Here is a 13979-nt window from a genome sequence, read left to right as displayed (position 1 = left end):
TGAACCCTACAGACTAAGACTGGGATGCCATTAAAGATCATGTGTGTGTAAAAGCAGGCATCCCAATACTTTTGGTAATAAATGTAGTTCTTACTGACTGTCATGTCATGTTACCTTGTTAAGACATTTTATTCTCTGGTGTGTAACCTACATACACTATTTGTTTTCTATGTGCCGGTTGGTTTTTGTACCTTTGTGGCAATTGCAATAAAAATGATTAGAAAAGAAAATATGTGACTTTTTTTTTTAAATATGTTTATTGGAGTTTGAGATACAAGAAGTAGGCTGAAGATGACAGTTTGCAAAATACAAGTGCCGAAATAGGTAAAAAAAAATGCAGTACATGAGAATCCAATAACCAGTTGGAGCATAAACCAAACTATACATATATACTGTACCTTGTGATAGTAGAGGAAGAAAATAGTATAAAAGAAAGTATAGTAGCCTGTCTAAAATGTCAGTATGATGAAGGGCCTTGCTCAGGTGATACCTTGAGAGCAGTGGTATTGTCCCCGTCCGTCAGAGTTTTGTATTTTAAGTTTACCTAACGAGTTGGTAAGATCGCGTTTTAGGTATCATTCAGTGTATCTGAAGGGGCGGATCATGGATTCCAGATCTTCCTAGGATAGCGTATATTCCAAGAACTTTCCTCATCTTGAGAAGAAATGTTGAGTGTAGTTTAAGTTTAACAGTATGGTATCCAGTCTTTCCAGGTTGCATAATGATAGGAGTGCTTGTTTCACCACCGTCAGATGAGGGGGAGTGGGTTTTATCCAGTTAGCCAAAATAATCTTGCGGGCTGTTAGTAGGCATATGTGGATCCATTGGGAAAAGTGCGTGCCCTGCTTTCGGGGTGTCAGGTGAGGATGAATGTAAACATTCAAAAAGACATGTGAGAGGGTCTTTGAATAGGCGGGTTTTAGTGACTGCCCAGATGTATGCGAGTATAGCGTATGTATAGGTGTATAGGTGAGAATCGTAGGGCAGTCCCACAGTCAGTGCAATAGGGTTGGTCACGATGTCTTGCACCAAGGGCAGGGGCGTAACTATAGAGGTTGCACGGGTAGCAATTGCAACCGGGCCCCATACTCCAGGGGACCTGTGTGGCTCCCCTGTATACCTGGATAGGAGGGGCGGCGGGGGCAGCATGTAGAGAAATCACTGTCCTCCTTTTTCCTCCTGTAGCTGCAGGAGGAAAATGGAGGAGATTGGTTCCTCTGTATGCTGCCCCCACCGCCCCTCCTATCCAGTTCACTTGTGTTCTGCTGTCTTTGAGCCCCTGTGTGCTCCCCTGCCCCCCCCCCCACCCCCCACTGTGCTCCCTCCCCTCTCCTGCCGGCTGCTGCAGGGGATGTGTCACAATAGGGAACCAGGAAGGGGGCTGTAAATATGTAATTTACCAGCTCCTTCCTTTTCTGAATGGACAGGGTCATAGTCAGTGACATTGTAAAAAAATAAAATGATAAAAAATAATACAATTAAAACACCAAAAAATAAAAACTGCTGACACCAGTGGGTGAACTTCCAGGATCGCAAACGTCCTGCACCTGGACCACTGCAGAACTTGTGAAAGGGTCCCGCTGCGGGACCGTAATAAAGGACCCCGCAACAAGAGTAAAGTGCCCCAGCATCAGTGGGAAGAGCCCCAGGCTTGAAGGGAAGGGCCCTGGCCAGGGGTCTGGGGGGGGGCCCTTCATGGTTTCTTGCACCGGGGCCCTGAAGGTTCTAGTTACACCTCTGACCAAGGGCATTGAGTCCGTAGGTAGTTGGTAAGTTGGTGGTGGCGGAAGAAGTGCGATGGTGGTATGGAATATTCCCGGGAGATAGTCTGAAAGGATTTGAATTTACTCAAATTTTCCTGGTATAAAGAGGCTATTTTGGTGAGTCCATGAGTTTGCCATAGTTCAAAGGCTTTGTATAGGGTCGATGGGAGAAACATAGGGTTATCCTGAATAGTAAGATGACTTGATATGCTTGAGGGTAGCCCTAGTAGTCTCTGCACCTCCCTCCATGCTATCACCGTATCCCTGATAATAATGTTGGATTGAGGTGTGTAAGACAGCCGGCAGGGAATACAGAGACACCAGAGCGCCCTCAAGTAGGAGATTGGAGTATCGCGATGCTCCAGAGAGCCAGTCTAAACCCTGTCTAAGCAGACATGTCAGATTATAGATGCGAATATTGGGCAGGCCCGCTCCTCGGACTTCGGGAGATATAGTTTTTGGAGAGCAATTTGTAGTTTCTTGGAGGACCACAGTGCTCTATGAATTTTGTATACATCAGTATGTTTTAGTAACAATGGGAGTGCTTGCAGCGGGTACAATAAGCGTGCAAATTATACCATTTTAAAAAGGTGGCATCTCCCAAAGAGCGAGAGAAGGAGGACCACCCAGGCTTCCAACTCCTTAGTAATTTTGGATATGAGAGGTGGGTAATTGAGATGGTATAGTGAGGAAAGATCCTATGCGCATGCCCAAGTAAGTAATGTGTTGTGCAGCTATGGCGAATGGGGAGGATAAGGGCCATGCTTTGGATAGTTGTTGGTGCAAAGCTAGGACTTCACTCTTGTTGAAGTTTATTCTAAAGCCAGAGCTGAGATGGAAGACCGCAAATAATTCCCTGAGTCTGACAAAGTCAGGCGCAGGGTTGGTGGAGAATAGAAAAATATTGTCCGCTGACGCCTGCAGGGAGTTGAGGAGCCTAGAGAGGGGTTCAGTTGCAATATTGAAGATGAGGGGGGAGAGAGGGCATCCCTGTCTTGTCACCTTTGTTAAAAGGATTGGTACCCAAGATGAAACCAAGGGTAACTAGTCAAGCAGTGGGGGATCTGTACATTTGTTGCAGGGATTGGAATATCTGGCCCGAGAACCCAAATGCCTTCATCACTCTGAAGAGCCAAGAAAAGCTGATGTTATCAAAAGCCTTTTCGGCGTCTAGGAAGATAATGGCTGCATCCTGTTGTGGGCGCCATTTGGCACGTTCAAGCGCTAGTAGAACACTATGAATGTTTAAAATCGCTGAGCGACCGGCTACAAAACTGGACTGGGCTGGATGAAGAATGGTAGGGAGTAAAGGGGCTAAGCATGCTGCTATTATTTTAGAGAGGATTTTGACATCTACGTTTATTAGGGATATTGGTCGATATGATCTTGGGTGTAGGGATCTCTTTACCCTTTTTTGAAATAAGTTTAATATGAGCTTGTGTGCCTGTTGGGAGGTAAGGTCCACTTTCCCACATGGATGTAAAGACACGTTTTAAGGTGTCGGGAATGAAGTCTTTGGTGAGTTTGTAAAATTCAGTCGAGTAGCCGTCGAGGCCAGGGGCTTTAGCTTTAGCTGATGACATGGATGATATGGTATTTTGTATCTCTTCTAGAGAAACAGGGGCGTTGAGAGCTTCTAGGTTCGCTTGCGTGAGTCGTGGTAGATGTATCTTGGCTAGTAATAACTGTGCTATTGTCTGGTCGATTAGGTCTACAGAGTAGAGTGTGGTGTAGTAATCTACTAGCATTTTGCTTATTTCCGCTAGTGATGCGATAAGGGAACACGTAGTGGTCTTGAGGGCTGAAATATGAGTGGGACGTTTAGTGCCCGTACAGAGTTTAGCTAGTAGTTTACCAGCTTTGTGCCCATATTTATGGTAGTGTAGCGTAGTATGATGACTTGGATGCTTCCTGTTGTTCATCCCATGGATCAAAGGATGACTTGGCCAATTGCCATGTTTTTATAGCTAGTGGAGGGCGATTTAATGTTAAAGCTTCATGTGCTAAGCACAGTGCTGCACTGGCTCGTTGTAACTGTTGACGGATATGTTTTTTAAATTGAGAGGTATACGAGGGGATTTTTCCTCTAAGAAAAGCTTTACCTGCCTCCCAAAAAAGATTTGGATCAGAGTCAATATGTGCTTCATTTGCGGACGTATATTCCTCCCAGGCACGGTACAGCATGTGTTGGAAATCTTCATTGTCTTTTTAAAAGGAAGGGAAGCGCCAAATGGGCAGGTGTGAAGAGAGTTTGACATTAGGGAGTGTAACAACAATAGGGCTATGATCAGAGCTCACCGTATCGCTAATTTTCGGGTCTATTAGTAAAGGAGTAAGTGCAGGGGAAGTAAAAAAGTAATCGATGCAGGAGAAAGAGTTATGAGGGGGAGAGAAAAACGTGACATCCCGGTCAATTGGATGAGCAGCTCACCATGTCAGTGAATTGTGTAGATTAAATGTGTTGGGCTAGTATGGTGGGTTCTGGAGTCGGGGAAGAGTGGCCATTAGGAAGGTGAGATGGACCTCTGGTACGATCCTCAAGAGGATGCATGACAGAATTGAAGTGTCCGCTGACTAAATGGATCTGGGACTTGTAATATCCAAGAAACCATGTCTTGGAAGAAGAGGACGTCAAGTGAGTTGGGTGCGAAGATATTGGTGAGGGTTAAGTCACCGGAGGCTAGGGATAGTTGTAGGGTTACTTTGCGGCTAATCATGTCAGCCCGAATGTGTCGGACAGTTCATTTTACATTTTTATGGAGGAGGATAGCTTCACCGGCTTTACGGCCCATAGCCGAAGAGCCATAAACTGTTCCAACCCATAGTTTTTGCAGTTGTTTCAGATCATCTGCAGACAAATGGGTCTCCTGGAGGAGTGCCACATCTGCGCTTCAAGTGTCTAAGAATTTGCATACACTTACTTGGTGAACTCAGACCTTAAACATTCCAGGAAACGATCTTTAGGTGATTCCCTTCACTGTGAGAAGCCATGTCGGTTGGGAGAGTGAGTAGAGAAGCTGGATTGAAGACTTTGAACTCCTGACAGGCATCGATTCTTTCAGCTGGGGATCACCAAGATATTGGGGGCCTTCTGAGGGTATAAAAGTGGCACAGGTAAACCATTGAGATAACAGGAACAAGAACAAAGAACAGAAACTAAGAAATTGTAAGCTAGATGCAAAAAACACCATAAAACCGCCATGATCTTCTCTTTTTTCCGAATGAGGACAAACTCTTATGCAGGGCTCCTGCTAGCTAAACTCTCTCCTCAGCGCTCTGCCCATAAATCTGGGGGGGAAATAGAGTGTCCAATAATAGAAACCCTAAGGGGGAAACAGGGGGGGTCGGGAAGTAATATAAGGTACAGTGCACGTAGAAGGTAGCCAGCCAGCAGGAGAGGAGCGATGAGCGGAGGCCCAGAATGAAGGCCGACAGGACCTGATGGAGATCAGACTAGTCATCTAGTAGAGAAAAAAAATAACATTACTGGTAACATATATAGTAACAGTAGATGAGGGTCAGAGTACATTTACCATAGCATAACCATAGCCTGGTAGTCCAGGCAGCCAGGGGTCATCAGTAGATTTCAGGGCATTTAGGTAGGTTTGTGAAGTGGCCTTGTTTATGTGGAGGCTTGTCAGGACTTTGTTGATATTGAGGAGATGGGTGGCGAGTCTTGATGGCTTCAGTAATCCTCTGCAGAGGTATGCTGGTTTGTGTCCATTTCATAAACATCATTGATATAGTGCTCAGTCTCCTCTGGCGAGGTAAAGGTGTGGTATTCCCCGTTAGGTGAATGGATTTGTAGAACCGCTCGGTATGCCAGGGTAAATTTGATGTTTTTGTGGTAGAGTGTGGAGCAGATTGTAGAAAAAGCTTTGCGTCATTTCATCACCTCTATGGAACAGTCAGCAAAGAGTAAGATATCACAGCCGTCCACAGTCAGAGAACGGGAACGGTGGAACTTCTGCAATATTGCATTTTTGTCAGCATAATTGAGATACCTGACTATGACAGGTCTGGGTCTGGTTTGCTGGACTTTTAGTCGGCTGATATGGTGCGCTCGTTCAATCACACATGGGGAGTGAAAGCCTAGTTGCTTAGGGATGGTTGTAGTGCATATTTCAGCAGGTTGTGTAGCTGAGAGCGGTTCTGGGAGTCCAATGACACAGAGATTGTTCCGGCGTGATCTGTTTTTAAGATCATCTAGCTTTTCCCAGATCTCTCTATAAGAGTTGGATAGGCGTGCCAGGGTGGCTAGGTTAGCTGTGTGATCATCCTCTAGTGAAGAGATCCTCTCCTCTGCATGTGGGATCCTCTGACCCAGCGCCTTTAAATCCACGTGTAAATGTTCTAGGCCTCTCTGGACAGCAATGTCTATTGTGGCTGTCAGGGTGGGTATCAGTAAGATGACCACCCCCTGTGCTGTGTCAGCAGGAGAGGAAACAGAGTCTGGAGACACTGTATGGAGCTGAGGGGAGGCTGTGGAGCCACCCCTCATGTCAGGTGCAGGCGCCATTATGCCTGTGCCGGCCGCTGCGTCTGTCTCCCAAGAGCTGCAGGTCGGGTGGGACAGTTTGATTGTGAGAACGCTCCACAAATCAATCTGTGAGAGCTTCTGGGTGCTGTGGGGATAGATGTGATGTGTGTTCCTCAAGGGCTAGGCAGGCTTTTTGTAGGCTTTATGGGAGGCGTGCAGCGGGAGCTTTGTCTGCTCACCTCCTCCTCATGTAGCGACGGAACCGGAAGTCCATATATGACTTTTACTGCAGCAAAATGGACATGTGTGAACAGGCTCTTACTGGTAGACTGGCCACATGCTCAAGAAGAAAAGCATTAGGGCCATGCCAAGTTCCCCCGAAACTCTTTCCAGTCACCTTAAAGTAGCAGTCAGTGCAGCTAGGCAAGATGTGCCCTGTATCCTGTGCAGTCCAGCTTTGTGCCCTTTTCATGCCAAACCTTCAGCGACATCCAAAGCAGAGCCTGGAATATCTTTTACATTTTTGGATAGAGGAGGGAATATTAGAAATTGCTGAAATTTTGTTTCAGTTTGAGACCCCATTGAGGAAATTTCATCCTCACTTCCTATCCGTGTTGTGCCCATATTAAAAATGGGGGATGACAGTATGGTCTAGGAAAGCAATCAAAAATAGTGTCATTAGTTCCCCACTCTGCTAAATATATTTTTATTTGTCTGGGTCCCCATTAGTAGGATTTTCCATTAGTTCCTGCCCTGAGGAGAGATAAAGGGAAATCCCCTAATAGGAGCACCAACTCCAGTTACACCACGACAGGGGCTCTAAACCCTTCCCCACTCCAAAATAAATTTTGTAAACATTTGGCTGGAGTTGGGCTTTAAGACTGGTGATAAAAGGGCTGAAAATAAAGTAACAGGGAATCAGCTACTGACCAACCAGCTTTCAGGTTTGCGCATATGGGACATAAAGAGGTACTTTAACTGCTGTCCTTTATAAGGCCCGGTTCACACTGGTGCGACATACGCTCCGACTTTGGGAACACATGTCGCATAATGTGTATAAATTAGTGGTTCCCTATGAGATCCGTCTTAACTGGTCTGACTTGTGTCGGTCCGACTTTAGAAAAGGTTCCTTCACTATTGTTGTTCAACTTTGGTCTGATTTCAGCCCATTGAATATCATCAAAGTCATATCCAAGTCAGATCATCATCTTAACTGATCCGACTTGTGACATGCGACTCATAGGCAATGTTAGCATTGCAAAATGTATTGAAAAAAAAAATCCTAAATCCATACCAGACCCAAGTTGCACTCATCTCAAGTCGGATCCTCTTCATTAAAGTATGACCGATGTCTGACTGATGTTGCAAGGCAAAGTCGGATCAGAAGTTGTGTGAACCCAGCCTTCATGTTTTTTGCCATTCAGCTGTATTAACTTGTTTCACCTGTATTGCGCAATTATCTTTGTACTACTTAATTTGTACAGCTCCAAAGGAGAGTATGTCACTAAATAATTCTTACAATAATTGCATTAATAGTAATAATGGACCTGGGTGTTCCTGGAAATTATTTCACAATGTTGGCAGCTATGCATAAAGACAGCAGCTGATATCCAATGACAGACAGCTGGTTAGCGGCCCCTGTCTCCTGAACAGAAGCTCTGGGACGCTAACCATTATAGCCGGCATTGCGGGTAACGGGCACTCATTGAAAAAGATGTCTCATCTGATCGAAAGCCTATGGGGTGAGCCTACATACGAAGGATCCAAAGCCCCCCCCTTTCATCTGCGTCGTTAAAACAACACAGCTATAGATTAGGTTGCTTCTGTTGCATGCGGAGTGCAATAATTAAGTAATAAAAGTCACCACAGGGGTGAAGAAAACAGCTCTGCGATTTACATTTGCTCCATTGCTTTCCAGCTATAGCAGAAATGGCTATTACAATACAAGAGACTGAGCTGATCCACTCAACACGCAGCGAGAGCAAGCAGCATGAGAGCGTATTACAGACCGCCATCCAAACTATAAGTAGATAATCCGCAATAATAACCCCATTGTTGGTCACAGGAGGCTGTAATGACCACACAGGACACATGAAGGCGTGTTAAAATCAACACAATTATGTGTGCAAGTGCCAGTTATTTGTGTGGATTTTAGATTAGTACAAATGAAGAGTCACCTGTATTCCTAAAGGGTAAAGCAAGCCAAACAGCTAAATGCTAAATAGTGGATGTATTTATATTGTATGTGACTTGTTTTACATTATAAACGTTTTTCAGTTCTGTGCAGCTCTTTTTGTGATTAATTTAATATACATTTAATAAAGTCATAGGGTCTACTGTGCCCCTGCACATGGAGGTATACTTTGCGAAGAGCATGTTCATCAATGCCCAGGACCAGGCAGGGACTGCAGTCATGTGAAAAGTCAAACATTAACCCATTTGGCACCGGCCGCACACAAATATGCAGCTTCTCAGCGCCTGGGCCTTGGCGCCGACAGGCCACATATTTGCGTGAATTGCGATCAATGGGGTATATAACTACTGCCGCAGTTGCAAAGCAAAGCTCCCCGGCATGTGTACAGTGGGCCCTGGCCACTGCTTCTTTAGCTAAAGGGTGTAGATGTTGGGGGGGTGGTAAAAGTATGGTGGGAACAAGCCCCAAAATAGGTTTAAGCGTACATCCAGTCAAAACTTTTTTCTAATTTTGAATAGAGTAGGGGATGAGTCTCTAATTTATTTTACAGCTATCCGGGCTTTTATAGAGAGATTTCACCTTACTTTCCAGTGGCAAAAATTTTACCACACAGGAATTGAGGGGAAATTTCCAACAGTAGCACAGAAATAATTCTGGAGAGTAGGGGAAGACTTGGACCCCCTCTGATTTCTCTAATGGAGCCCTCTACACCCAACAGGGGTTCTAATCTATCTCCACCGATAAAAAATACTTTGGTTGGAGGTACACTTTAAAATGATAAGGCTGTGCAGCCCTGCCTGATTGGCTGGAGCTAGTAGTCTTAACCTGATTTCAAGTGTGCAGGGAGTTATGGGAATCCAAAGTGAACCTGTGTTTTGCCCATGCATGGCACCCATCACTGCAATGTGGGTGGAGAGAGTCACATGCTCCCCATACCAGATACTTCACATCACTCCAGCAAGTAAAATAAAGATAAGAATGAAAAGGAGAGCGTATCGACAGGGTAGGGGACAATTAATGTGTGCTACATAATAACACAACTACAAAATGTTAGTACCCCATACGAGTACATAATTTCAAAGGACAAAGTAATGCTTTTCAGAAAACCCTCCAAGCCACCCTCCCTAGCCCAATAAATATATACTATACCTGTTCCCCTTCCCATAAGTGCTTCCTTGCTGCCTTCAGCACCGGTCATCTTGAAAGCAGGGTGCAGCTTAGTGTGTCGGCGAGTAGATAACACACAGAGGTGAATGTGAACAGTGTATTAAGAAAGTCCTAATAATGTACAGCTAGGCCCAGTGGGTAGGCACAGCTAACAGGAGACACTTACGAAACAGTAGCAGAGGAGTGTTATTTTGAGATGATGCTGACAGCTTCTGCAGAGAGGAGCGAAATGCTGTCCTGGCCGGTCTACACCACACCCAAATGGGAAGCTTCCTGAGAAGAGATCACGTAGTCCCTGCACTTTCCTTACTCCTCTGAAACCTCTCCCTGCCACTATGCGCTGTCGCTGACAGATGGGGAACCTGTCCCTACACAAACTACTCACAAATTTTGTGCCAAATCAGGGAGCCAGGGTCTTAAGTCATGGAATCTAGGCAAAGCACATAAATCTGTAATGTTTACTTATCTCTCTCCGAAGCTCTAAGTGTGGTTTCTCTCTAGTGCTTTGTTCCCCTGTTATCAGAAGGAATCACTTCTGAGAAGTTTTACCAATGCATGAGATAAATTTGTGTGTGGGGGGGATGGAAGAACGAAGCCTGTCTATTCAGAGCACAGCTCTTCTGCTGTGTGGAGGGGGTGTGTTCCTTTCCTCCAATCTGCTATCACGCACTATAACTGCAGTCTCTCTGCTCCCCTCCTCTGTGCTCGATTTGCCCTGTAGGTGTAGAGAGGAGATGACTGCAGATAAACAGGTAAAACCTATGTAGGAGGATTTGTTTAATCTCTGTGTATCATCACTTCACTGGGTATATGTATGGGTTTACAACCACTTTAAGTAAGCTCTGCTATCACCCAAGATGGCCATGGAGGTCACAAGGGGCACCAGCATCCAATTGGACAGTTGTTCACCTGGTAACCGCAGGAAATCATAGAGGTATCAGGTTTCTCACGGCGACCCTCCCCTTCTGTATTGCCAATTTGGTAGAGCACCACCTACAGTGGGGAGTACGGACCGCACCTGCCAACATCCTCCCTTATTGCAGACAGCCCAGCCAAAAAATTCTAGTACTGGGCTACCTGTGCACTAATATCCCATAGACCTAAATGTACCGTTGGACCTGCAACGTATGTTCAGACTTTTAATATGTATCGTATGTATCTGGGCTGCAGACACAAAACTTTGAATGTTTACAGGGGCTAGAGAGAGGGGCTGGGTGTTTTTTGTAAAAAGAAATTGAACTTGGCTTTTTGAGCAGGTAGGTCTCCAGGTCTGAGTTGTGATAACTCCTAACCCTTCCTCAAATTTGGGTCTAGGTCCCACTGTACAAGAAGTATTGGAAGCTAACACTAACACAGGTTCAGGTGCTTACGGTTGAATTTAAGAACACATATAACTATTTTTTTTAAAATACCTTACTGTAATAAATCATGCTTTTAATTCTACCTGGAGTTAAGCCTTGATTGTTTTCCTTTTAGGCCATCGACACCCATATATGAATTAATTGAACATAAATACCAAAATCTTTGGCTTGAGCAGCAGCGTCAGGCAAGTGAGGCCCTCCGAATTCTGTCCAAGGAGAAGGTAGGTGTCATAAAAGACACACAAGATTATGTAAAGGAAACCTATTAATGTGCTCTGCTCCCTGGTGTGGGGATTTACATTCTACGTCCTGTCCCATTGGACCCACATAAAGAAATCACTGGCAAAAGAAACATTTCGAGGCAATTTTAACCTTTCCTCATTCCCCAACAAATAGAAAGTACATTTATTGTCTCTGTTGGAAAGATTCCGCTCACCTCCTAGTCCAGTGACCACACAGGAAGATCATCTCCAATGGGGGGTCACAGAAATCAATTAATACCTAACACAAGTTCTAATCTTTCCTCTGAAAAAAAGTTGGTTTCTACACCAAATATACTGACATGGCTGTGCTATAAAATGTGTGAATCTTTAGTTTTCTTGATCTTAAATAGCTCTTAAAAGTGATCTGATCTTCTTCTAAGTTATTACAATTATTAAATTCACTGTACATTCGGTTAGAAAGGAATTATCGGAGAAAGGGATTCTGTATGACCAGTTGTAGCCAAAAGATGACATTCAGAAGATCCACTTGATAGAGATAGAATGATCTGTTGACCCCAATCACCATTCACCTATTGGTTTTATATTGCAATAATTGCCCATTATCTCTGTGAAATGATTGCTAGCATTCAAGCACTGAAGAAGGGGAGTGCTAAGCTCTAAAACGCGTTGGCTTCTTGTCTACTTGTAATGAGAAATAAATTCTTACTGGACTCATTCAAGTCTTGTGGCCCTCTCATCCTTTTTAATGCATTCAAGGTTGAATGATCATGATAAAAACATGTGCAATCTTTTTGGCAGGAGGGTGCACATTTATACAAATATCCCTCATGGCAAACAATGTATTTTATCCTATAATATGCTCTGTATATTATTATTGATCTCCTTAGACATATAACCATATCTTTATATGATCGTTATTGTGTGGATAAGGTAACAAATCCCCCCTACCTATGGGTAGAATAAAGGTGTGTGTTGATGGGGTTTTGTTTGCATCAGATGAGTTTAGTATTTCCATACAAGTCTATGGGAAGCAGGCCAAACGCAAATATCATTGAATTCTGAATGATCTCAGACGCGTCTCAAACCGTTGTCAAATTGGTGCTATTAAAACAAAGTCCATTAATACGGGCCCTCAAAGTATTGCTAAACTCAGCTATATAAAAAATGTGCCCCCCCCCCCCGCACTGCTACAACTTATAAATAATCTTTTTACATTAAAATACTGCAGCTATATACCTTGTTAGCTGATCTGTAAACTATGGGCATGTGATACTCTGCAGGGTCCGCCCGAGTGTTCATGTAGGAGGAGATTTCACTGACTCTTGAAATCCACTATAGCCCATGTCCTCGTGCTCTTATGGGAGGCGGATCATCCATCAATCAAGATGTGATATCCCACCCACTGTGTTCTTTTTTAGTTACTGGGCATGGAGGAGGAGGTAGGGTCTGGGCTGTCATTTAGGATCTCTACCTACCTACCTACCTACCTACATACCATGTGACCTGAATAGCTCAGCAAAAACCAGGAAAGTCCTCTCCAGCAATAGAGACCAAACTGAGCATGTGCAGCTGAACTACACTTACTGTGACTTATCTGAACGTGCAGGAGGGGGAGGATCTGTGCATACAGGATCACACAGCCTTTTTACACAATGCAGAGGGAGGATTAATCACTTAAGTTACACAGTGAGTATAACAAGATGCTATTCTGCATCTAAAGACAGATTTTACTGTTGTGGGTTTAGTAACACTTTAAACGACAACTTCACCTTTATGAACATGTTATGGCCATATGTAGGGTGTAACATGTAACATGTTTGGCATCTGCCTGCTCTTCCCCTGATCCCCCCCTTGTAACAGCGGGCCAGGGATCTTCTCCCCACACCCGCTCTTACAATGCAAAAACATTCTTTCACAGATCCCTGTGAATCAATGAACTACAACTTCCATCAGCCTTTGCTGATGTTCTCAATGAACGCTTTTTAAAAGAATTCGCCATTAATGTGGTTCTAAACTCAAAATGTTTTTACCTTAATGCATTCCCTGCATTAGGGTAAAGGACGCCCCACTACCTGTTCCATGCCCCCCCCCCCCGTCCCTAAACACTTACACTATATTACCAAAAGTACTGGAACACCTGCCTTTACACACACATGAACTTAAAAGGCATCCCAGTCTTAGTCCGTAGGGTTCAATATTGAGTTGGCCCACCCTTTGCAGCTATAACAGCTTCAACTCTTCTGGGAAGGGTTCCACAAGGTTTAGGAGTGTGTCTATGGGTATATTTAACCATTCTTCCAGAAGCGCATTTGTGAGGTCAGGCACTGATGTTGGATGAGAAGGCTTGGCTCACAGTCTCTGCTCTAATTCATCCCAAAGGTGTTATAATGGGTTGAGTTCAGGACTCTGTGCAGACCAGTCAAGTTCCTCCACCCCAAACTCACTCACCCTTGTATTTATGGGCCTTGTTTGTGCACTAGTCCAAATCATTTGGTGGAGGAGGGATTATGGTGTGGGGTTGTTTTTCCAGGGGTTGGGCTTTGCCTCGTAGTTCCAGTGAAGGGAACTCTTAAGACATCCACATACCAAGGCATTTTGGACAATTTCATATTCCCAACTTTGTGGGAACAGTTTGGGGATGGCCCCTTCCTGTTCCAACATGACTGCGCACCAGTGCACAAAGCAAGGTCCATAAAGACATGGATGAGTGAGTTTGGGGTGGAGGAACTTGACCTGACCTCAACCCAATAGAACACCTTTGGGATGAGTTAGAGTGAAGACTGCGAGCCA

The 13979-nt window shown here is 44.5% G+C and overlaps 1 protein-coding gene across 1 annotated transcript in view; it reads left to right on the top strand.

Annotated features, from left to right (window-relative positions):
- CFAP77 (cilia and flagella associated protein 77) overlaps positions 1–13979 on the top strand; it is a 322878-nt gene that overhangs the window by 273816 nt on the left and 35083 nt on the right. Inside the window, exon 4 of the mRNA XM_082262788.1 lies at positions 11081–11186. Coding sequence (XP_082118914.1) covers positions 11081–11186 — 106 coding nt within the window. The remainder of the gene's footprint in view (positions 1–11080; positions 11187–13979) is intronic.

The sequence above is a fragment of the Pelophylax lessonae genome, assembly GCF_965119305.1.
Source record: "Pelophylax lessonae genome assembly, chromosome: 7".
NCBI lineage: Eukaryota > Metazoa > Chordata > Amphibia > Anura > Ranidae > Pelophylax > Pelophylax lessonae.
The sequence above is the reverse complement of the archived record's forward strand: the minus strand, read 5'-3'. Positions and strand labels throughout refer to the sequence as shown.